Source organism: Labeo rohita, chromosome 23, assembly GCF_022985175.1.
Source record: "Labeo rohita strain BAU-BD-2019 chromosome 23, IGBB_LRoh.1.0, whole genome shotgun sequence".
Classification (NCBI taxonomy): Eukaryota; Metazoa; Chordata; class Actinopteri; order Cypriniformes; family Cyprinidae; genus Labeo; species Labeo rohita.
The window spans coordinates 14,499,966-14,526,537 of record NC_066891.1 but is presented as its reverse complement, the minus strand read 5'-3'; the positions used below and the strand labels follow the sequence as shown (position 1 = coordinate 14,526,537).

General features: G+C 36.2%; 1 protein-coding gene across 2 annotated transcripts; it reads left to right on the top strand.

Moving 5' to 3' along the window:
* Positions 1-311: 311 nt before the first annotated feature.
* On the top strand, positions 312-25,813 carry ptpn22 (protein tyrosine phosphatase non-receptor type 22). 2 transcript variants are annotated; one of them, XM_051097246.1, is made up of 28 exons: positions 312-807; positions 6,228-6,336; positions 11,145-11,221; positions 11,319-11,414; positions 11,566-11,604; positions 11,882-11,953; positions 13,237-13,296; positions 13,817-13,959; positions 15,338-15,404; positions 15,500-15,577; positions 15,661-15,741; positions 15,891-16,006; positions 18,553-19,121; positions 19,208-19,297; positions 19,886-19,957; positions 20,038-20,109; positions 20,201-20,328; positions 21,163-21,190; positions 21,312-21,386; positions 22,713-22,772; positions 22,885-22,947; positions 23,037-23,167; positions 23,396-23,423; positions 23,608-23,670; positions 23,762-23,871; positions 25,314-25,344; positions 25,465-25,575; positions 25,723-25,813. In XM_051097246.1, the coding sequence occupies exons 1-28, from the start codon at positions 706-708 to the stop codon at positions 25,782-25,784; spliced, it is 2,733 nt and encodes a 910-aa protein (XP_050953203.1). In that variant the 5' UTR covers positions 312-705; the 3' UTR covers positions 25,785-25,813. The 2 variants fall into 2 exon arrangements, with proteins under 2 accessions (XP_050953203.1, XP_050953202.1); XM_051097245.1 differs by having other exon boundaries at positions 23,741-23,871.
* Positions 25,814-26,572: the final 759 nt, after the last annotated feature.

The window sequence follows — 26,572 nt, the reverse complement described above, 5'->3', positions numbered from 1 at the left end:
GTAGATTTAGGTTTAGGGTAGGTGTAGGGCAATAGAAAATATGGTTTGTACAGTATAAAAACCATTACGGCTATGGAATGTCCCCATAAAACATGGAAACACAACATGACAAACCACCTGAAAACATTACTCCAAAACCCACACAAGTATAGTATCTCTCTCTGGTCTGACGACATTTACACATTCTCTAAATTCTAGTTCATCCACAAGTGTTTTGAATGCCATCAAACTGGCTTGGCCGCTTTCAGCAATGAAACAAATGACTCTGAGTTTCTCACTTTTTTTTTTTTTGACTTACAAGCACATACCCACCCACAATAGCTTCCTGTGTGGGGGATATGGGCTCTTAGACCTTGTGCTATAAAGTGTCGGACAGAAAGAAACAGGCAAGCAGAGAAAAAGAGAGAAGGCCACAGACAGCAATAAATGCTACTAGGTGTGCAACGATGAGAAAAGCGAGAGAAACTTAAGTGAGAGATGAAGGGCGGAGAGGGTCACAGTGATACTTTGAGTTGACCACAGAACCTGTGAACTGCTGCTGCCACTGCTTCCGTGACGACGTATCGCACAGTTCCTCAACTCAACTACAGATCTACAAGAGACGCACAAACAGAGAGAAAGTGAAAGATGGACTCCTTTCAGAAGCCCACCGATCTCCCCTAGCTTTGACATGACGGAGGAAGCTGCTGTGTCACACATCATGCCATGGACGCCCAAGCCCACATTCTGAAGGACCTATTGGCCAAAATTGCCAGCAAGGAAGCAGAAGAGGAAGGGACAGAGAACGGCTATGCCGGAGAGTTTTTGGTAAGTCATTCGCAAAATGCTGAACGATGGCAGGGTTTCGTTCGAGAAAAAGAAAATGCGGTGTTCAGAGTCATGTCATGTGACAACGCATAGGTTTCAAGAGCTGTCAACGTACACCTGTATGGGGAAGCTGTATGCTAGGCTAAAAACAAACCTGCTTTTTTACATTATATGCAATGTTTGTGTAGCTGTGTAAACATTTGTAAATTAATGGATTGAGATAATAAAAATATTAGCATTGCAGGTGCCAAAAGTAAGCTAAAAATAAACCATGTCTGGGCACTGGCTTAAATGGCTTAGCGTGGACTTCCTCTTTTTAATACAGTGCCTCTCACTTTAGGCTTTTGTATGAGAGGTTTTAATCTGGTGTGGTTATTTATTACTGAATCTGTGGATGATTGTTTACGGCAAGGGACCTTCGCACCCCAAAGTAGTGGTTTGTCTCACTTCTGCTTAGATTTGTTTCCAAATTAAGCTTCATATGCTATTCCCCTCAAATGTCAACTGTTAAATATTCCATGTGAACAGTCATGGTGACTGAGAGGAAGTTACTCATGACCCATCCTGAGCTGTCACTCGTTGACTCAGACTTAGCAATACAAAAACAAAAAATGCAAAAAGGTTTGTTCTCTTAAAATGTTTGTATTTGTATTGGTCTACTTGCCCAACACTACTTGATCCAAATCAGCTTACACTGCACTCAGTTGTTCAGAGCGTAACAGGATGTCCGGCAGTGATGGATGGAGTGTGGTTTTCAAATACACTGCGGTATGCTAATACACTCAGTATGCTGATATAAGTATGTTATTTCTGAACAGAAGTGCATAAGCTATTTCTTAACCTAAATGAACCCAATGCAAGCTTTGAAAAAAGTACAGTCTTATCTGTGGTCACTAGGAATCAAACTCGCTGCCTTGATGTTGCTAGCACCGTGCTGTTCCTCTACAGTCTATTTTGCATTTTGTAAAAAACATTTTGCAGGGCTCACTTCATTTTAGATATCATTTTTTACATCACACACCCCACTCGCAACTGCCGCTTCTGCCTCTTTTTTCTTGACAAGTGCGTTTATTTAGTTGCAGAATATCTTTATGACCACATCAAATGGGAGACTCTCACCGGGCGTTAGTCAAACAGTGCTGGAAAGGTACAGATGATGAGAGAGCTTCAGTAGAACAACAGTGAACTGCGGTCAGATGAGATGTGGTCAGGCCAAAACTAATTTACCTGTCCTGTCAGCCATTATACTGTGCTCGTAGCACACGTGCTTCAATTGCACGCACAAATGTGGCGGGTGTGCACTGTAGCCTGTATCATTTCATATTAAAACACAAATATGAAATTATAAAACTACGAGCATGCGTGTCAGATCCATGTCACGTTCAGCAGTGGCAGCACTTAAAGTAATATCAGCCAAATAAGTTAATAACCCAGCTGCTGTGATGTCTGTTAATCAAAGAACAAAAGCACAAGGTAGAAATCAATAACTTCTGTAGCTTTAAGAATTTGTCTATATTTCATTTAGTATTTAGTGTTTGCTAACTATTCAATTTCTGTATACTTCCTGCTTGCTGAAGGGCACAGGTAAATAATGGGTAAATAATTTCTAATTTAAGTGAACTTAAAACAATCTTCAGGTTAGAAAACTGTTTTAAGTTCACTTAAACTAGAAGTTATTTTTTAAAGTCTAATAAATGTTCAAATTGACAGCTCTCAATTATACTATCATGTTACATGGCTATAGTCAGTGATTAAATATTAGCAGTGTTGCCAACTTAGCCATTTTGTTGCTAGATTTAGCAGCTTTTTAGACTACCCCAGCAACTTTTTCTTTAACAAATGTAGCTATTTTTAAAATTTATTTTTTAGCAACTGTGACTCAAATGATAAAAAGGCACACATTTTCCCTCTAAATTCCACAAAATTTAGAAATCAAAGGTGTCCATCAAGATGCATATAACATGAATTAAGTTGCTAGAAGCAAATGTTCAATAATAATTGTTCATTTATGATAACACTTTGTTATTAGTTTGTACCTGCACTTGAGAACACAAAATACAATGTGTAATTTTAAATTTAGGTAAAAAAACCAGTGAAAAAACAATACATAAAATTTCTTCAAATGAACAGTACACTGACTGTGCCGTATTTTACAGACGTTTCTTAAAGTGTAGCATACTATCTACCAATACACTGGTTAATATAATTGTTCAGAATTTATAGTTAATAATAAAATACACAAACTGTATGCTCTATTATTCTATGCCGTTTTGCATTGCGATTACATAATGTCATCGCGCAGTGACATTACAACATCTTTTGGCAACTTTTAGCAACAAACTGTCCTGTCATTCACCAACTTTCCCTGAAAATTAGTTTTAAATTAGCAACACTGAATATTAGTAAACAAGAACACATTTCCTAGAGACATCAGTAATGTTGTTGATACTCTCCTTTAGTCATAAAACAATAATTAATAATTATAAAAAATATACTGTCTTTATGTTGGTTCTACATTAATTTGATTGAATGTGAAATTATTGCAATATAGGAGTATATTTAAAAACTTTAATGTTAGGTTAGATTAATCACGATTAATTGCAATTCAGTTCAGAAAAATGTGTGATTAATTTTTTATTTTTTTTTTTATCATTTGACAGCACTAATATATATATGTATATATATATATATATATATATATATATATATATATATATATATATTTTTTTTTTCATTATTTCTAATTATCTAAATCCAATGGATATGCCCCTATTTGAGTGGGAAAAATGATTTAAAAAAATGCAGATTTATGGCTAACTAAATTATTTATAATTATTTGTAACACTTACAATATTCTTAAAATATATTTAATGCAATAACTAAAAAACAGAATTTACAAAAAAAAAACTTTTTAAAATTTTTCTTTTTCATACATTAATATTGAGTACGCTGTCAACTTAATACAAACTACACTGCCCTCCAAAAGTTTGGAAACGCCCTAGAAAGTAAGGTTTTGGACAATACTGGCATGAATCCTTTTTAATTTGTGATCATTTTGCACTGATAAGGGACAACACAAATTACAAAAACATGTTATTACATAAACAGTTTATACATAGAAAAAAACTTAAATTTTCCATTCATCAAAATATCCACCATCAGCAGCTATTACAGCTCTGCATAATCTGGGCTAAATTCATTGTATTCTAAACTTAATTGGCAATCAATTACTGAAGCTATTAAGGTGTGCTGACCCAAAAATCTTTTAAAAACCTGGGCCAAGTTTAAACCAGTAACCAGGCATCACAGCTGGCAAAGGGGGGCATGTCTGACTTTGACATGTATATACTGCCATTATTATGTAATCAAAATGAAAATTATTATTGCTGGTCTTCAATGATAATGTCAAGTTACTTTAACCAAAAATTGATAAGGATTCATGCTGATATCGTCCAAAACCACACTTTGCCAGGGGTGTTTTCAAAACTTTTGGAGGGCAGTGTAAGATAAAATATTAATCAATTTTTTAAATAGACAATCATTTACTTTAATAAACAAAATATCACCTTCATAAAACTCATATTTTTAATCTTACAAACTAGTGGGTCTTTGCCCATAAAGCACTGTAATATAAAACACATTTTGCCCTGTATCAAAAGTGATGTTGTTTATGTTACTTATAAGGCGATAATATAATTTTTACTTTATTTTAATATTTACATGATGATTTTTATATGATACTCTACGCAGCAACCATATGTGTCAACAATATTTTATTATTTTTTTATATATACAACTTTTTAAAAATCAGTCATAAGTAGCGTGGGTATATTTGTACACACCGTACGGGTCAAAATTATAGATTTTTTTAATGCTAAAATCATTAGTATATTAAGTAAAGATTATGTTACAATAAGTTATTTTGTACATTTCCTACAATAAATGTATCAAAATGATTAGTAATATGCATTGCTTGCAACTTCATTTGGACAACTTTAAATGCAATTTTCTCAGCATTCTGATTTTTTTGCACCTTCAGATTCCAGATTTTCAAATAGTTGTAGTTGTATCAAATAGCTGTATCTTGTATTATTTACTCAACTTTCAGATGATGTATAAATCTCAATTTTAAAAAAAAATTTGACTGGTATTGTGGTCCACACATATAAAAAAAAATATGTTTAGGAATATTTTATTATTGTGTCATTAGCAACTAATTGGTTTAAAATCCCTGCTGTGAAAGATTGTTATAACATTGGATTGTCATAAAACAAAAGACTTGTATAACAGTTAAAACACCTTCACTACATTTTTAAGGCTTAAAGTTTATTAAGTTATATGCTGCTCTTGTAACTATAACTGATGTATTTTGCGATGTACTCAGTAAGGAGTGACACCTCCGTATACATTTCCAAAATCCGAAGGCAGCTTTATCCTGTCCTGCAGAACAGAACATGCTCTTTAGTCCAACCTGAACACTACAGAGTGTCTGCTACTGTCGTCAGCAGCTGCAAAGTGTTCAGTTTGTGCCTTTATACAGATTTTACCGATGTGAAACCAGGCCATGAGGAAGACCCTGCAGGCCCCGTCTGCTGACAGTTTTCTCAACTGCATGAAGTCTTCCCTTTCTACACCGAAAATGCACTTTATTTAGTCATGCTTGCTTGATTCTCTGTCAAATTGCAGCCAAACAAGACTTTTGCTAGTGATTCGAGTAACTCACAAATGGAGTGTTTACAGGAAGAGAAACTGTTTCGTTGGCAGAGCATGGAAACCTAAGTTCCTATCACACTGCTGGACTGTAACACATGGCAATTCAAGAGGCATACATGTTGAGAAATGTCTCACTGTACAAAATGTTTGGACAAAACATGAGGGTTTCCCACAGTGGGATGGACTGGTTCCTCATACGTAGTCCTGACCATTTCGACTCAGAGATCCCATGCTAATTACTCAACTTGCTATATTTGCTCAATGTCTGTTGGGCTCAAAAGGGTTTTCGTAAGCTTAGCTGTGGTCGGAAAGTCTCTTGGTCTGAACAAGGTGCTTGTGCGCAGACACACACACTGGAGAGCAATTGTACATCCCACATGCATATTGTGGCAGCCACACTCACTCACACATACACAGCCAGACTTATCTAGTTTTTACAGATCTTAACCACAGGGCTGTAAACTTTAGTCTGTTAGTCACAGTTGAGATGTCAAATACATGGCAAATAAGATTGTTTCAAAAACAGGGTTTCTTACTCTGTATTTTAAAATAATATCAGTACGAACACCTCAGCCCTGCACTTACTGCTTGGACTACCTGCAGTATAAGCTATAAGAAAATAAAATTATGACAGAATACAGTTGTTTGTGTTTTGCAAAAACTTACAATAAATCATAACTGAATATTATGTCACTTGGTCAATACAGAAACTGAAGAGACAATCTACAAAATATCGTGCAGAGAGGACGTACCCTACCACAGCCGCGGACAAACAAGACAATGTGAAGAAGAACAGATACAAAGACATTGTTCCCTGTGAGTATCACTTCTGACATATGACAATACTATAGTATGCCATACTATATCATTAATATAGTATATCTGTAAGATGTGTGTTAAAGATCACTTGACCTGGAAAGCATCTGCTATGTATAAACATCTCACAGATGTCTGTAAAATGTCAGTTTTACATGCGTTATTAATCATAAACATCTTAAAGCAGAAGTCCGCTTCCAAAACAAAGATTCGCATATAATGTACTCACTCCCTTGTCATCCAAGATATTCATGTCTTTCCGTCTTCAGTCGTAAAGAAATAATGTTTTTTGAGGAAAACATTTCTGCATTTTTCTCCATATAATGGACTGATATAGTGCCCCGATTTTGAACTTCGGTTACAAACAATCCCAAATGCGGCTGTAAATGATCCCAGCCAAGGAAGAAGAAGGAAGAAACAATCCGTTATTTTCATTAAAAAAAAACAATTTAAATACTCTTTAATCTTAAATGCTCATCTTGCCTGACTCAAGACAGTTAGGGTATGTCGATAAACTCTAATCGTATTTTTTTCCTCAACTTTAAAAATCATTTCAAAATCATCCTACATCGCTGCAGAAGTACCGACCCAGTCTTTGCAACGTGAACATGCAAAGAAAATCAAACACCCTTAACAAGAAAGGTAAAACAGCGATATACGGCGATTTTGAAGTTGAGGGAGAACATGAGATGGGAGTTTCTTTACGACTGAAGAAAGAAGACATGAACATCTTGGATGACAAGGGGGTGGGTAAATTATTTGTGAGTTCTCCTTTAAAGATGTCTAATTAACGTCTATTTGACCTCTGATGGGAAACGTCCAACAGACGTATTGCAGATGAGCAAACATTCTAAAAATTTCATCTTGCAGATGTCAAATAGACGTCTCCATGATGTACGTGTGCTATCAGGTACATTGTACTCGTATTTTTTTCTATAGTACATCTGGAAAGCTAATATCTGTGACTGCGACAATAATGATTCTAGAGGGAAATTTCCACGCATCGATTTATTATTGAGCTTTGTTTTTAACAGCAGATGACACTTAGATTTTTTAACCGCACACTCAAATACTCACGAAGAAGAGCGGTGAAGACCATCATGTATAGGGCTGTCGTTAACGATTATTTTGGTAATCGAGTAATCTGTTGAGTAATCTGTCGATTATTCTGACGATTAACTGAGTAATTGGATAATTATAATTCATTTTTTTATAGTAACAAAAATTAGACCTAAGTGAACAATAGCCTTTAAAATGACTTAAACTTACATATATAATAGCAATGAGGCAATAATAATTAGTTCAAATAAAGTATCAAAAGCAAGTAATCACATGATTTTACTAAACAACACTGATAAAATACATAAACAATAGAGCTAATGTACATTACGCATTACAACAAATGCCTGCAGGGCACCAACGGCCTGATGATTATTTTTACACTTTACTGCGCAATCTAATCGCGATCTTGTTTAATATTGACTCAACAACATTTAATTCAAATGTCCACTTAATCTTTAATATTTGGCTGTTTCTTTATGTTAGAAAAGCTACAGCCACTGTCATTTCTTGAACAAGTGGCCATCAAAACGTGTAAACTAAGAGTTAGGGTTTAAACTTTTATTCTGAAATTGCGATGAGCATATTGAGAAAGATAATAATGTATTCTGTGTTTGTTTAGGTTTATAAATGATTTACCTTACAAATCTAATAAAATAATGCATGTTGCATCTCCAGATGAATGTTATAATAAACCCAAACTCACAACAACATGCAGAGATGGAGTTTGAGACGCTCCACACATGTAAATAATACGTTTATGTAGCAGCATTTACTGTGAACGGAGCCGCACTGACACGCACATATGTAACCTACACGCATAGAAATAATTAAGGTGCACATATTAAACCTGCACCGCATATATTAATTTAATTGAATAGTAGCATTTGTGAATTTTTAATAGCGTTATGCTATTATTTTTAAATGGAATTAATGTGGAATACGCCACTTCCATTTTTTGCTGATTACTCAACATGGGCAAATTGCAACTGAAGATATTCAAAATCTAATACTTGAATAGAATCAAGAAATCGTTGCAGCCCAAGTCATGTTATAAATAATGCAATAATGCAATAAACAAATAAGATTTTTTTCACATATGTCTGCAAGATGTCTGTTAAAGATTGCTTCATCTGGAAAGCATCTGCTGTGTACAAACATCTGATAGACATCTTTCAGACAGTTTTACATACATTCTAAATCATAAACATCTTAAAGACATTTTCTATTTGATATCTGATAGGAAACGTCCTATCCATCTTATTTTTCAATGTGGAAGTAGGCCGTTTCCTGGTAATGTGTGAGGTTCATAAGCCGTATGAAAATAACGAGAGGAAAGGGCAGTAAATGGTAAAACTGTTTGCAATACAAACAATTGTGTTCATAATTAAAATAACACATTAAAATAATATGGTAAGGCACCAGCGAAGTGAGCTGTTTTGTACAGCTAAAAATAGCTGCACACAGATGAGACCGGAAGCCAGACACATTAATTTTACAAATGGCCGTGCCCACTCTTACGGGAAAAATAAGGTTGATACACGTATTGCAGATGAGCAAACACTCTAAAAAAATACATATCGCAGATGTAAATGCAGACGTCAAATAGACATCTCTAGAGGTTGACCGATATTAGAATTTACCGATACCGATTGTAATGTGGAGAGGGAGACGAGAGGCGAGGGGATCCATGCGCAAGCTTTTATTCAAGGGACGAGACAAATACATGGTCAAACAGGCAGGGTCAGAACAACAACGAACAGGTATGTTGGGGCGAGGCACAAGAGTAGTCCATGAGGCAGGCGTGGGTCGATCAGCGGCGAACATAATCCATAACGCGAGACAGTAGGGTAATCTTTACAACGAGCAAGAGTCGAGAAAGCAGGCAGCGAGACAGATGAAAACGAGGTAGCCAGGCGAGAATACAAAACTAAGGGATCTCAGGAACTAGGGAACTTGGAAACTAGGAAACACGGGAACTAGGAAACTTAGAAAACTAGGAAACTAGGGACGACTATGAAACAGTGCTAGTACCTAAACAGAGTTGTTCCTTAGTTTCCTTGTCCCCGAGTTTCCTGAGTTTCCTAGTTTCTGTGTTTCCTAGTTTCCAAGTTTCCTAGTTCCCTTAGTTTTGTATTCTCGCCTGGCTACCTCGTTTTCGTCTGTCTCGCTGCCTGCCTTCTGGACTCTTGCTCGTTGTATGGAATTCCCCTCTGCCTCACGTCATGGATTATGTTCACAGCTGATCGACCCACGCCTGCCTCACGGACTACTCTCGTGCCTCGCCCCAACATACCTGTTTGTTATTGTTCTGACCCTGGCTGCTTGACCATGTCTTTGTCTCCTCCCATTAATAAAAGCTTGCGTATGGATCCCCTCGCCTCTCGTCTCCCTCTCCACATTACAGATAACTAGGTTGGACCACACTGGCTGATACCGATTAATCGACTGATAGTTTTTAAAATAAATACTGAACGGAAAATAAATAGTGCTCTACTAATTTAAAAAAAGTAGCCTAAGAACCATACTTTGTAAATGAATAAAAATATTAATATTACCTATATATTGATCATTACAGTTAATTCATTGTTCATTAATGTTAACAAAACCAACTAAAATTTGTAAAATATAAATATATCAGTAAATGCTGAAATTAATGCACTCTAACAAGAAACAATACTTCTACTCTACATATTTTATCAATCATAATGTTACAAATGGACTCATATTGTAAAGTCTTACCATTACATCAACAATCAAGGTAAAGATGGCCATCTTTAAATATCTACACAAAGGCCACAGTATTGAAATTGCATACATATGGTTATGGTGTACTTTCACAGTTTACCTGCTTCTATTCTAGAACATGTGTGATTATCTAATCAAAATATAAAAATATGTTAGTCACACAAAAGTGCAGCGCCGCGTCTAGAAGAACTCGCAGCTATCCGGTATCACACACACTGGACGTGTCGTGTTCAATTCAAGCGGTGGTCTACAATACTTTATTTGATTACCAAACGAGCAAAAGTATACTTCTGTCCTTTCTCCACTAATGCAGCATCTAGTTAACAAATTCATCCATTATGTAAGTGTGCTATCAGGGGTTTTCACTGCAAATTACACATTTATAGTTGTTACTTGCCAAAACCATACATTTTATAGTTGAATCATTTACAGTTAACAAGCTTCTTCTATCCTTGCACTATTTTTTTTTTATCTCTTCCTGTTTTAGCGTGTACTATTTTGAACAATGGTTAAAACTTCTTATTGTTAGCACTTCTCATGTGATTGCATGATTAGTTGCATGCTGCATTTTTCATTTGTAAGTCGCTTTTAAAAGTGATAAAAGTGTCTGCTAAATGTATAAATGTAAATGTTTTTATGTTAGCATTTCATACAGTGCCCTAAATCATAAACGGCATTTAGACGATCTCTAAATATCTAGTCAACATCTGACAGGAAACATTGTAGGGGTGTAGAAGAACAAACGCTCTAAAAAAACATCTTCTAAATGAAAACGCATACATCAAATAGACATCCGTATGATGTATGTGTGCTGTACGGGTATATTATACCATAAAATATTGTACTGTATCATAGCAGACAATGCCAAATGGATAGCAATGTGGAAGATCAACACAAGATTTGTGAAAACAGCAGTTACGTAAAAAACCATGGAAAGTGTTGATTGTGACGATTACAGTACAAGATGTGCTAGAAATGCTGACGGCTGTATTTTCTCATAGTTGATCACAGCAGAGTGAAGCTCTCCCTCGTCACATCCAAACATGATACAGATTACATCAATGCTAGTTTTATTAAGGTAAGGAAGTGCAAGAAAGTTCTCATGCTATGCACATTTATACACAAAATTCAGCAGGGTTTAGTAACAATTTCCAGTTGTTCTGTATTTATTTCAGGGAGTGCTGGGCACTCGGGCGTATATTGCCACACAAGGCCCGCTGCCAAACTCTGTGCTGGACTTCTGGAGGATGCTATGGGAATACAACGTGCAGGTCAGAGCTTGATTATGTAGCGTATGACCATTTCTCACACATTCCACTTCTTGTAGAAAACTGGTTCAACAAGCTAAACCAGCTTTGGGTAAGATCCAAGGAGAAATATTCACATAAAAAAATCTAAATGCCTCTCACTGTCTCACTGCAGGTTATTGTGATGGCTTGCCGGGAGTTTGAAATGGGAAGGGTAAGTTGTAACTGACAGCGTGTTATAGGGGAAATGTTGACAGTCACTGTGTTTAAAAGAAAACATTTTTATTAACCACATCCTTCTTGCCTCAGAATGGTGAGGCAATGCATCAAGCATGACATTTCTTCTACTTCTTTTTTTTATCTTGAGCTCCCACCCTTTCAAAAAATGTTGATATGAAAACAGCGCTGCCATGCACTCAGCATGTAAATTCTCATAGCGTAGACAGAAGGGAGCAGTTGAGATTGAATGCTGCTTTTCTTCTTCCTTTCAGAAAAAATGTGAGCGTTACTGGCCGGAGTCAAAGGATGATGTGTTTGTGTGTGAACCCTTTACCATATACTATGTAAGAAACACATCTTCCCTCACTCACACCAGACTTCCTGTCCTTGTGTTTTATTTGCGCTTACGCACACACACACGTCTGTTCAAGCCTGATTCTCAGTATTCACGCAGTATCTATAACACTACACCTTGAACCACTTAGTACGATGCAAAAAAGACAATGCGTACTTCCACAACATCACTAGGTTTTCTTGGTCCGGGTGCACATCTGGGTGCACAAATTATCAGTACTATATTGGTTACTAGTATCAGTCTATATTGAATATTTAACCTCATTTGCCTTGTCTTTTCTAAAAAAAATCTTGTAAATTTTTAAAAACACTAGTAATTTAATAAAACGTCTAAATGCAATCTTTAACAAATCTCAAAAATGAATATCAGTGTTTCGTATTGTACTTTTATACATTTGTGCTACATGCTTAAATTCACTTGTAGCACTTAAAATGTGATTTTTGGTTTATTTACTTATTCGTTTACACCAAATAATTGAATAGTTATCTGCTTATTGTGTCAACCAGAATTTTAATACTGATGCATTAAAAACAATGTCATATTTAAGGGTTTATTATAAAGCAATAGTTTAGATATGCAATAGTTTATGTATTAGTTAATGTATTAACTAACATGAATGAACAATACATTTATTACACAATTTATTCATCTTTGTTACTGTTAATAAAAACACAGTTCATTGTTAGTTCACAGTGCATTAACTAATGTCAACAAACACAACTTGTGATTTTAATAATGCTTTAGTAAATGCTGAAAACAACATTAAGCTTAATAAATGCTGTAGAAGTAGTATTATATATTCTTACTTAATGTTAACTAATGTAGTTCAGTACTGTTAACTAATGAGCCTTACTTTATAGTGTTACCAATAATATTAACTAAAATATTATCTGCAAATTACTGATCCAATGAGCATTCCACTCATGTACATGTTTGATTGATAACACTTTACAATAAGGTCCATTAGTTAACATTAGTTATTAGTTAACATGATTTAAGAATGAACAATACTTCTACACAATTTATCCATCCTAAATGTTAATTTTAGCATTTACTAATGCATTATTAAAATTACAAGTAGTGTTTGTTAACATTAGTTAATGCACTGTGAACTAACAATGAACAACTGTATTTTTATTAACTAACATTAACAAAGATTAATACATAGTGTAATAAATATATTGTTCATTGTTTGTACATGTTAGTTAATTCTTTAACCAATGTTAACAAATGGTGCATTATTGTAAAATGTTACCGTGTGATTTTGTCTAGGAGTCTGATGAGAATAAGGGAGATTATTTGACACGGACGCTGAAGGTGGCATTTAAACAAGTAAGTAACATTTCTTTGATCTTGCCTTCAACGCACTGAAAAATATTCAAAGTTTACCCTACTTTACAGTCTTTATAGTTTATAAAAAAAAATGTGTACATTTATTTAAATATTTTAAAAAACTTTTTTTTTCGATGTCCCAACTAGTTACTTGCCATTGAATAACTGCTTTATAAATTGATTGCTAGATGTGTTCACACTTCAGTCAAGTTCAATGAGCTTTATAAATATTGCTTTAGGTCAAACACTACGTTGTGGTGACCTATGACTCGTCCATACAAGTTTTTTCCCCTCTTGAAAATGTCATTGCATAAAAGTTTAAGTTTTCAGCTTTAATAGTCAAAAAGTTCAGAGACTGGGCAGACATAGTAGTGGAACAAATATAAACACAGACAGGTGCTGACATTTCTGCAGCTGTTTTGTAGTGATGAAAGAAAACCACCGAAATGTGGTGGTTGAAAGACTAGAAATCAGGTTACCAGAATAAACAAACAGTCTATAATACACCGGTTATTTCCAGATGTTTCGGACAGTGAAGCAGCTGCACTATGTGAACTGGCCGGATCATGGAGTACCTGACTCCATTCCTGCCATCCTGGAGCTGCTGCAGGACATGCGGATTTACCAGGATCATGATGAGATTCCCATCTGCATTCACTGCAGGTAAATGCCTGCATCTGCTGTGACGAACTGTTAGGCTTATCTGACTTCTAATCAGATAGGTCTGAGGTCATATTGCGGCCATGGTGACATTTTTGGTGGCTATGGACACAAGATACCGATACAAACAGGTCGTTTGTATCAGTAACCATGGAAGTTGCCCACCTTTGTTTTTTTGAAACAGGAAATGTGTAGGTGGTTGACCAACAAGCAACAATCCTCTGCACTACTGCTAACACTGAGTTACAATGACAGTACAAAGACTTTAGATAACAAACAAGTTAGTGACTGAATCTACTGCCATATTTCAGAAATTAATTCTTTGAAGTATTCTTTACAAGTTAACTTGACTATTAAAGGGGACATCGGATGCAAAATTCATATTTACATATTGTTTGTGTATAAATGTAGCAGTACTTAGTGTGTGGACACAACCACCTACAATGATAAAACTCCATTTACTCTTTTTTTTATTCCTAAAAAACCTAAACAGTCACAATTATCAAGCCGTTTTGATTTTCTGAGCAGTAAGATGTCGTATTGCTCAGGCCCCACCCACGACCACTGACGGTCTGTCCTGTATTAGCATATTTCACACAATTTTACACTGTTCGCCATTTTCTCACTGCTTGAGCAGCTGTGGTGACAACAATGTTTCATAAGCAATGCAGGTGTTGTGTTGGATGTAAAAGTGAACACAAGAGTCTTAATTTTCTCCCAACATCAGAGCCAGTGCGGACACAGTGGATTAGTTTTGCTTTTGATGGTACCACACCACCGAATAAACAAAAAATTAAAATTAAAAAAGGGGTGGGGTGAATAGAGCTCATCATCATTTAAAGAGACATGCACCGAAATGGGTCGCTGTGAACAGAGGTGTTTTTGACAAGGTAAAAACGGTGTTGTTTGCAGATATAGTACGTTGTAGATATTTCATGCACACCCTAAAGAATCAGATCAACTTGTGAAAAATGGGCATCTGATGTCACCTCAAAACAATTATGAGGATATAGTCATTGTTACATTTGTACCCATCTTTCAGTCGAACCAATGGAGGTTAATAAGCCAGTTGCTCAGCTGGCACATGACAAATATTTGATATGTAATGTACGTAATTTACAATATAATAATAATTATAATAATATAATGTAGTGTACAGTATTACATGCAACAGTGTTATTAAATAATTAGTATTGTAAATATAAACTTAAGTAAGTTTTTTCACACAGAATATTTTAAACATCTTTTAGGCAGCTCTCTGACTTCAAATGCAATTTTTACATTACTTTACAGCAGTGCTAACTTAAAGATGATAAGTTGTTCAAATGTAAGAATTGCATTTTCACTGTGGCTCATTCTCTTGAAACTCTCGGATTTGCAGTGCAGGCTGTGGAAGAACAGGTGCACTGTGTGCCATTGACTATACCTGGAATCTTCTAAAGAGACATGTAAGCGTTCAAAACATCTTACTGAAGCTATCGTTATACTGGCACAATGTAATCTATATTCTGACAAAGTGCTGATCTTATTTGCTCATGTTTAGATGATACCAGAGAATTTTAGTATCTTTGAACTGGTAAAGGACATGCGCACACAGAGGCCCTCTGTGGTACAGACTAAGGTAACCAACTTAGTTTAAATTGCCAACAGCAATAAAAACAAATAGTCTCTAGTTTAGCTAATGATGATTTCTTCTCCTCCTAGGAACAATATGAACTAGTATACAGGACCATCAAATTGCTGTTTGAGAGATATCTGGCAGCAATGGATGATACAAACAGAGAGGTTAGATAAGTTGTTATTATTATTACTCTTTTTTTACGTAAATATATTAATAGATAATTTTATTTCCCACTGATTTTCCTTAGTTATGATACATTGTGCAAAATTTTTTTGCATTCTTCAATGAACATTTTATTGTTATCATCAACCAGGTCCCAGCTTGTCCCTCTCCTGTCACCTTAAGTAGTGCGAGTGAGCTCTCGGATTTCAGCGACTCTGAATCAGAAACTAGGACAGACTTCAGTGCACTGCTTCGAACTGAACACAGGTAATAGGAAATATCTCCTTTCAATACAATTTATCCAGATTTTAAAGTATTAGTTCACCCAAAAATGAACATTCTCTCATCATTTATTCACACCTCTTGCTGGTGAATAAATTAACATTTTTGGTCGAACAGCTCCTAAAAGAACCATTTTGAGGAATATTTTAAGAAACTTTTTCGACTATAAAGAACCTTTTCTGCAATTGAAAGGTTGCATGGAAGTTCACTGTTGTTCTGGATGTTGTACTTTAAAGCTGATGTGTGTAATTTCTGCCTCAATAACATCACTAAAGATTAACAAAAAAAATTGTAATAATGGGCCCACATTTGCGGTCATTGCACTTAAACACTTGTCTATTTACATGACATATTTCTTGTATTTGGCCCAAGTGGTCAAGTGGGTGTGAAACAAGTGTATGAACTTTAGAACTTTTTATTACTTGATGGAACACACAACATCATAGTGCTAATGTAAGTGACATTGTTACAAATCTTTATTTATACATTTTGATTTTGAGTTCTTTGCACTTGTAAACATTCTGTTCAGCAGTTCCTATGTAACAGAAGACAGTTGCAAATATACATACCCATCTCTGCAGCAATTCAATGTGCAACAATTTTTTTTACTACAAAATTATGTAATATTAAGCAATTTACCTTACACTGGAAAGTTGTACTCGCATTTCACCATTTTGGGCTATGCTTGTTCCTCAACCTGATGTGTTATGCTTAGCCTCAAATACCACACCACAGCGGTATTAGAGATTTAGTGTGCATCAAAAACACTGAGCTTTAACAATCTGGGACACTCTTTTTCACCTATTTCCTGTTGCATACACGTGTTTTCAAGTGTCCAAAATAATAATTGTGGGTACTAGGACAGGCCCAATGATTGTTTCCAAAGAAGAGGGGTGGAGTGTGTAGTGAGCAATAGCGCATCGACTGGTCCAGCCTGAAAAACAAGCATTTTTTGCACTATTTCAACATAAGAAACAACATTCATGGGGCAGTTCATTTCAGATTTTGTTGTTGGTTTGAAATATGTAATTTTATTGTGAGTTCACAGGGCAGTTTTTGAGATTTCAAGATTCCCCCATGCATTTAGACAGGACTTGGTCTTGTTTGAGCTGCCCGGAGGCATTGCAAATATAGCTGCCGAGTGAACAGACTTTGCTTGAAAGGGACTTTGATCAACCAACTTGTGTAAAATGGGCATCCAATGTCTCCTTCAACACCAAAGGTTGAGCCAGTGTTGCTGTGTCAGGCGTTGCAAACAGATAAATCTTGCTTTACATTTAAATGTCTTCAACAATCTTGAATTTTTCATGTCATAGAGCATTTTCACACTTGGTTGGTTTGGTTAGATTAAAATGTGTGATTGCTGTGTTAGTGTGGTTTGAAAAAGTATGAACGCTGCCATACAAAATTTGGTGTACAGCAGATCTCTGCGTGTGCATCAGAGGAATTTCTGCCGCTGTTTTATTCCTTTACACATTTTATAAGCTTGTTGTCAGCTTGTAAAAAAATGTACATCACATTCAATGACAGCATGAACACTAAGCAAACTAGGACTAAACACAGGTATTAAGACTTGTTTGATGTAATATATCGTAAATGATGTCTCTTACTGAAATATGTAGAAAACCCATGAAAGATTTATGTTTATTTTAAAAATCCACATCGTTCTATACATATTTTGGACTATGGGACAATTTTGTTGACATGAAATGGTTGCACTCGGTGAGCTACTGCCACTACCTGTTGGTATTTTTACCACAACACAACTCTGAAAATAAAATACTGATACGATGACCACATTGTGTGGTTTTTGTTTGTAATTTTCAGTCGAAGGACAACAAAGGTAGCAATGTAAGTCTTCACTGCTTTTCCTAGTGATAAGAAGTGGAAAAAAGAATGGAAAAATGCCTGTGGATGAATAAAACTTCCTAAAGACCAGCGTCTTTGCTCTTTCCACTTTAGCCCTGATGCTTTTGAGGCTTTTAGTAGACCACAGCTAACGCTAAATGCCATTCTGGCAGGATGTAAACATGCCAACGGTTGTTATGACGCCACAGCCACTGAAGGAGTTTCTCATCATGGATTTCACTCAATATCCAGGGGCGTTTAGATCCCTTGTGGGAAAAAAAAAATTAATGGGACGGCGTTTGATGGTACTTGTAAGCTGTGTCAGTAACTGTGGTCATCTTATCAGTATTTTATTTTCCGAGCTGTTAATTTTGAGTTGTGTTGCGGTAAAAATAGCAACGGGTATCACCAGGTAACGTCATAATGGCGCCCCCATAGTCCAAAATGTTTATTTTTCAAAAAATGAAAATTTTTCATGGGTTTTCTACTACATATTTCAGTAAGAGACATCATTTATGTTATATTAAGCCATACGAGAGCCATACAAGTCTTAATACCCATGGTTCCCTTTTGTTTTTGGTCTAGACCAAAAGAACCAAACTCCAAGTGTAAACACACCCTAAGTAACATTGTGACTGTCTTTGTGGTATTCTTTATCATAAAGTCTTTCATTGTTTCGATAGGAATAACGAGCTCGAAATCACAATGGATGAACTCAATCACATCACACAGCAAGTCACTTCTTGGCCGCAGCCTCATTCACAATCATTCAATCAAGAGGTCATCTCCACAAACCTCACTCCTGCAAACATGCTCAATACAATGAGTGAATGGGCCCAGACTAAAGATCAGAGGTCATTCATAGCATCAGCTCCTCAAACAGACTTTACAGCCTGTGGATCTCAACGACCTGAACCATCCACTAGCTTCAACACTGATCTCACCCAAGCTGCATGTTCAAACTATCCCATCAGCCTAGTACAGGAGCTGAGGCCAAATATGAAGCATCTGGAGTATGCAGAAAACCAAGATGTTAGTCCTGCTGCTACAGACCATGACTCTATTATCCCCAGCACAATCTGCTTAACTGTGGAAGATCCTTATTTTGGGTCTCCACCGGCTAGCGCCGATCACAGTGTCATGGACTCTATGACTGATGAACCATGGATGGAGAACCCTTCTTTCACAATACCTAGTTTAGTGCTTAATAATCAAGTGTTAGAATTGCCAAAACATGACTGCAATAACAAAGGTATGAAAACCCATGACTAGCTTAACAATTGATTCTCTAAACTATTTACGGTGGATCACTTATGATCATTTCCTGTTTGTATAAAGGTCCAAATACACCTTCTTCTGATGAAGACGCCCCTCCTCCTTTGCCAGAGCGTACCCCAGAGTCTTTTATACTGGCAGATGAAAAGAACGGTTAGTCCAACTTAAGGTCTAAATGTCTATCCTCACCAATGTCATATTAGTTTTATTTTATATACTATTAAACTTAGTAATTTTATGTGCTCTTGTCATTTTTATTACTTATTATTAATATTAATTTGTTTTATTTCAGTTTTAGTTTTAATTGCCAAAAAAATGTGGAAATGCCATTGTTTATCATTTTAATGCTTTATATTTTCTAAAGGTTAAAACATTAGAATAATAATGGTTTATAACTGTGGCTACAATTATATGAAACCAAGTAAAACACCATAAATTAACAGCAATGGTAATAATTAAATGAATATTTTTATAATGCATTATACAGGCTTTAAGCAAAGTGTTTAAAAAATTTTAGCACTTACTCATATATAATATTTATATCTTACATTATTTAAACTTTATTTCAGTTACCGAAAATGGTTTTAATGACTTTATTTATTAGTTATAGTAATAATACAAGCACTGATTTTCACTTGCAGACTGACATTTCAAGCCATGCAACATATACAAATTGGTCCAGTACATTTTCTATTAAATTAATACCACAAATTTATACCACAATATATGGTCTTTTCCCAGATGTAAGTGAAAATACTGAGATGTTGACATTGGTGATCCCAACCAGCTCAGACACTGAGAGCGTCAATAAAGGTGAGCATTATGCACATTTGGAAATTTAGGTATAGGTTTCATGGGCAGCACCCGTAAATGTTCCTGTTTTCTGTAAAAAGACAGCCCGCCCTCACCTGTGCCCCCACTGCCTGAAAGAACTCCAGAGTCTTTTGAAATGGCTACGGATGAAGGTATGACAATGATGGGCAGGGATGAATCTACAGCAAATTTCATCTGGTCACTTCTTTGTACCTTATCAAACTGTCATCTAATTTTCAACAGATTTGGTACAAAACGTAACACAGGAAAAGCCACAGGATGTTGTAATGAGAGTTGGGAAATCTCTAGAATGGTCTGGGCAAACAAATGAAACTCAAACAGACATGAAACGATCTTGGTCCAGGAGCAAGGTGAGAGGACGCTCACCAATGAATATTAAAGGGGTCATCGGATGCTAAGTTCACTTTTACATGTTGTTTGAACATTAATGTGTGTCGGCAGTGTATGTACAAATCTACCCTATAATGACAAAAATCCATGCAGTGGTTTTTAATTAATCTGTAAAAATAATATTCCCTATTTCAAATCAAGTCATTCTCAGATGCCTGTCGGTGTGACGAGGCCGCTCCCATGATAGTTGATTGATATGAGTGTTTTACCTCAGATCAGCTGTAACAGTCCGCCCTCTTTGTTTCGATGCCAGAGCAGGAATGTAACTAAGACAAGAATATCTCTGATTGAGCGATTGAGGTGTTGTGTTGCTGGATGTAATAATGAACATAGTGGTCGTCATTTACTCCCGACATCTGAGCTGCTGAAGATGCAGTAGATTACGTTTGTTTGTAAAGGGAATGCACCTCCCGATCTATATATATCCGTCTATGTTCGCGCAAATCATTCATGATCCAGCTTCACTTACAGCAGAAGTGAGTATAAGGGTTTTTTATGAATCTTTGCGATTGCCTTTCCTAATAAAGTGCTAGTTAGCATTTAAAGCAGCCTCGACCACAATGAGATCACTTTTGCAGAGCTTATTTTGGCAAGGTAAAAAGGGTGTTCTTTTACACAACCATTGAGAATTTTTAACCGAAGTATATTATAGACTTTTCATTAAGACCCTGAAGAATCATATCAACTTGTGGAAAATGGGCATCCGATGACCCCTTTAACATTAACAGCATATTAACAGAAGTCACCAACCTGAACAATTTTATTCTAAATATTTAATTATTTTTTTATTTCAGAGCTTGAAACTTAGAATGTCACTTCCTGGTAAGTCAGTCATATAATCAGGATTTTAAAGTCATAGATAAAGACAAGACCGCAGCAAACCAGCAAGATATTTATTTTGGCTACATTCTTGACAACTTCCTTTTGTGTGTTTGTGTTGCAGTATTATCTGCTCCACTCAGTCCTGTTCCGATCACAAGTTTCAGTCCTCCACTCCTAGTGTTAAAACAACCTCAGGGTAAGACTCAATTATTGTTTAACTGGAATAGTGTATAGTGCAAATTTAACTTTAATTATGCAAAGCAGAAATTCACAGTTATATGCTAGTGTTAAAGCAAAGTGTCATCGCCATTCAGCAAGCAAAACCATGCTATATTTATATTGCATATTTCATTAAATATGCAACCATGCATAGTTAAGGCAATTCCTTACGTCTCAGAATGGAAGAATTAAAGGACTAGCTCATTCCTTAATAACAAATTTCCTAACAATTTCCTCACCCCCATGTCACCCAAGATGTTCATGTCTTTCTTCAGTCGAAAAGAAATTAAGGCTTTTGAGGAAAACATGGATTTTTCACCACATAGTGGACTTCAATGGGGATCAGCGTGTTGAAGGTCCAAACTGCAGTTTCATCTACACAATCCCAGCCGATGAATAAGGGTCTCATCTAGCAAAACGATCAGTCATTTTCAAAACAACAACTTTTTAACCACAAATGCTCGTCTTGCACTAGTCTGCGATGCGAGTCTTTACACAGTACATAATGTGTACTGTGTACTTCTGTTAAAAAATGTAGGGTAGGCCGAAAAACTCTCTCATCACATTTTCTCCTCCAAAATCTATGTTTTACCTTATTTGTGAAGTGACTTTTTTTGCATGTTTGCTTTGTAAACGCTAGGTCGGTAATTACGTAATGTGTGAGGTCGAGCTAGCGAGAGACGAGTATTTGTGGTTAAAAAGTACATACATTTAAACTGTTTTAGAAAATGACCCTTATTCCTCAGCTGGGATTGTGTAGAGCCCTTTGAAGCAGCGTTGAAACTGCAGTTGGGACCTTCAACCCGTTGGTTCCCACTGAAGTCCATTATATGGAGGAAAATCCTGGACTGTGTTTCTCAAAAGCCTTAATTTATTTTTGACTAAGGAAATACATGAACATCCTTGATGACACAGGGGTGAGTAAATTATCAGGAAAATTTGATTCCAAAAGTGAACTAATCCTTTAATTCATTCTGGCACTGACTCCCAGATCTACAAATCTCTGTTAAATAATTTTTGGTTGTAAAATCAAAATTGTACATTTTGATTTTAGTCACAGGTCTAAATTTTTATTTATCAAGTTTAAAAAATGATCAACAGAAACCTTTAAAGCATCAAATCTATCCACACATAGGCATTCATAAATGGCTTAGAGGTCAATAGGTACGCCGAAGGTACATGTTTGTAACTTCCTTTCCACAGCAGCCTGTATAAAACTAGGAATTTAAGTAAGTTCTCTCAGTGTTATTCTGGTTGATTGTTTTAATATAGGCTATTTCACACTTCCTATTTTCAACTTTAGAATCTCTACTAGACACCCCAACACCACATGAGCAGACACTCAACTCAGTTCCAGGGACAGGTACTGTCTATCACATACACCAATGTCATTTTTCACTTTACAATCTTTAACATACATTTAACGTTAAATGTATACAAACTCACCCTACGTTTTGCGGCTGTGTCTCATAAAGAAAGTGTAACTCCACCACTTCCTGAAAGAACCCCAGAATCGTTCATTTTTCACACGGAGAAAGGTGCAGCATACAGAACATACAGCATACAGAAAAATTTAATCTACAGTTATTAAAAAAGCTGAAAAATCTTTTTTTTTCCCCGGTTAAAGTGGCCGACAATAGCGCCCCCTGTCAGCCTGCTGAGGCAGAGCAGCAGAGACAGAGAGTGGGCACATCCTCTGAATGGTCAGGCAGCTCCCAGCCCAGATCATCCCTGGATCATTCTTGGAGCCGAAGCAAGGTTGCATTGCATCTGCCTTTATACTCTTAATACATACTTTACACTCACTATATACCAAAAGTAATTTTACTCAGCGTGTAGGAGTACTCTTTGACTTCAAAGCATATAGACATGGACTAGAAGAAACAAACCGCTTATTTAATCTGTACAGAAATGCTGTGTTATGATTTTCCAACTGTACTATCAATGCTTGACTCATTATTGCCAAAATGTGTCATTTTCTAACAGAGCGTCAGAGCAAAAAGTTCAAAACAAGGTAGGTTGGTGTTTCCACTGCGCCCTCCCACACCTCAGTCACTAGTGTCATTACAGCATAACATTCTCAAACAAATTTGCCCTCTCGAGTGCGCTGGAGTGTAGTGTTTGTCACCGATCGACAGAGATAAAGAGGGCGTACTATTATTGGATCTATGTGTGCACAGCTGTGTTTAATTTTACAGAGTCTCTATCTGTGGCTCCGCTGACTCTGCCTGTCCCTGTAACCATAGCAACTGGAGGCCGAGGTGAGTGACAGCATAAATCCCTTAACCGTGATTGATGTCAGTTAACTATTACTACATAACCTTAGTTTAGCTTGTCCTGTGGCTAATACAGTAGAGCATCAGACGGCACCCAGCAGCCAGTCGGCAGCAACGGGATCAACAGAGAACCAGTCAGACAAAGGGGGAGAGAAAACTTCACTGGTCAGCAAGGCCAGGACCAAGGTTTAACTTTTAAAATCTCTGTATTTGTTACATGTCAAGTGCATGGCATGATTAACATGTACATTTCATTTTTCTACTGAACCCACATACTGCACTTTCAAGGGGCTGTTCACACTGAGTGTTTTTTTGTTTTCCAAACGCCATGTCAAGTTAAAAAAGTTTTTAAAAATGCGCACCCTATCTCGCATTTTTAAACACCAAAACTAATTAAGGGCAGTTCAAACAGAATGTGCTTTGAAGACTGAAAATTGAAAGAAATTGTTGAATAAAGTCATTGTTTTTTTGTTTTCTTTGCACACAAAAAGTATCATCGTAGCATCATAAAATTAGGAGAAGTCCACTTCCAGAACAACAATTTACAAATAATGTACTCACCCCCTTGCAATCCACGATGTTCATGTCTTTCTTTCTTCAGTCGTAAAGAAATTGTTTTTTTAAGGAAAACATTTCAGCATTTTCCCCCATATAACCAATTTTAAGCTTCCAAAGTTTAAATGCGGCTTCAAACGACCCCAAAGGCGGTTGTAAACTATCTCAGCCGAGGAAGAATGGTCTTATGTAGCGAGACGATCGGTTTATTTTCGTAAAAAAACAATACTTTTTATTCTCAAACGCTAGTCTTGCCTTGCAGTCCTTGAACTCTGTGTATTCTGGCTCAGACAGTTAGGGTATGTTGAAAAACTCCGACCGTATTTTCTCCCTCAACTTTAAAAATTATTTAAAAATCATCCTACATCGCTGCAGAAGTACCGACACAGTCTTTGCAAAGTGAACATGCAAAAAAGATCAAACACCCTTAACAAAAAAGGTGAAACAGCGATATAGGAAGATTTTGAAGTTGAGGGAGAACATGAGATGAAAGTTTTTCGACATACCCTAACTGTCATGAACCGGAACAAAAACAGAGTAAGACAAGATGAGCTTTTGGCAATAAAAAGTATATAAATTGTATTATTTTTATTAAAATAACCGATTGTTGCGCTAGATAAGACCCTTCTTCCTCAGCTGGGATCGTTTACAATCGCATTTGGGATCGTTTGAAGCCGCATTTAAACTGTATTTTGTAAGTTCAAAATCGGGGTACCATATCAGTCCATTATATGGGGAAAAATGCTGAAATATTTTCCTCAAAAAACATAATTTCTTTAGGACTGAAGACAGAAAGACATAAACATCGTGAATGACAAGGGGGTGAGTAAATTATTTGTAAATTGTTGTTCTGGAAGTGGAGTTTCCTTTTAAGGTCGCACCACTGATGTCACATGAACTATTTTAACGATGTCCTTACTACCTTTATGTGCCTTGAACGTGGTAGTTCCATTCTTGTCTATGCAGGGTCAGAAAGCGGTCGGATTTCATCAAAAGTCACATCTTTGTGAACGGCCTCTCATGTAAACAGTCCCTATTCTATAAATGTCAATACATATTTTCTTTTCTTACAGAGTATTAAGTTTCTGAAAGGAAAACAGAAGCGTATGTATAATAACCATTTCTACTTTTCATGTTGATACAACGAATTCAAGTGATAAAACATAAATCAGATGACATAAGAAGCTGTGTGTGGCTTAAACATCATGTAACTGTCATTTGCAGTAAAAAACACCCCGCCTCCGGTCCCGCCCCCTGCCCCACCTTCAGCCCCGTCTCCAGGCCAGCCTCAGTCTGCTCCACCACCCTATGGTGCCGCTGTTGGGTTCTTATTTTGTAAGATATGACACTTTTTTAATATGTGACCGAATACTGATGTTCTTAAAAGCTGCCACAAGATGGAGCTGCTTTATTTTATATTTTTTCAATTTTTGGTCATACTAGGCTTGCACATGACACATTGACTCTTTTCTCACTCCACAGCTTTTGGATCTCGTTTTGGAAAGCCAAAAGGCCCACGAAATAAGCCAGGAACATGGGTCTAGTTCACGTTGAAGGTGAAAGAAAAGGAAAACAGCCTCACAGGACAGTTCAAAACAGCAACGTTTTCTTTTAGCCTCAGATGAGCGTTGAGGGATAGAAGCCCAACAACAGACCTCACATAACAGATGGACATTTATAAAGATTGTACTTTTGTCAATGACTTTGACGTATAATGCAGGACTTTTTTAGACCAAATATTAAAGGTTGTTGCATCTTTATGCAACTAAAATGTATATAAAATGTTCAACTAAAGACAATAAATGGGATGAATGTACTGAAAAGTAGACACTTCTGTAATCTCATAGGTACGATTTTAATGTTTTTTATAATATATACAGCTGCAGGTAACCATGGTCAGTCAAGCTTTTCTATATCACATACAGTACACCTTGCGGAATCTGCAAAATGTTATTTTGCCAAAATAAGAGAGATCTTACGAAATGTGTTATTTTTTATTTAGTAGTGACCTGATTAAGATATTTCATATAAAAGATGTTTACATGTAATCCACAAGAGAAAATAATAGTTAAATTTATAAAAACTACCCCGTTCAAAACTTTACATCCCCTTGATTCTTAATACTGTGTTCTTACCTGAATGATCCACAGCTGTTTTTTTTTTGTTTTTTTTTTTTAGTTTAGTGATAGTTGTTCATAAGTCTCTTCTTTTTCCTGAACAGTTAAACTGCCCACTGATGCTTCAGTAGGAAAAACAATGCATTAAGAGCCGGGGGTGAAAACTTTTGGAATTTAAAGATCAGGGTAAATTTTACTTATTTTGTCCTCTGAGA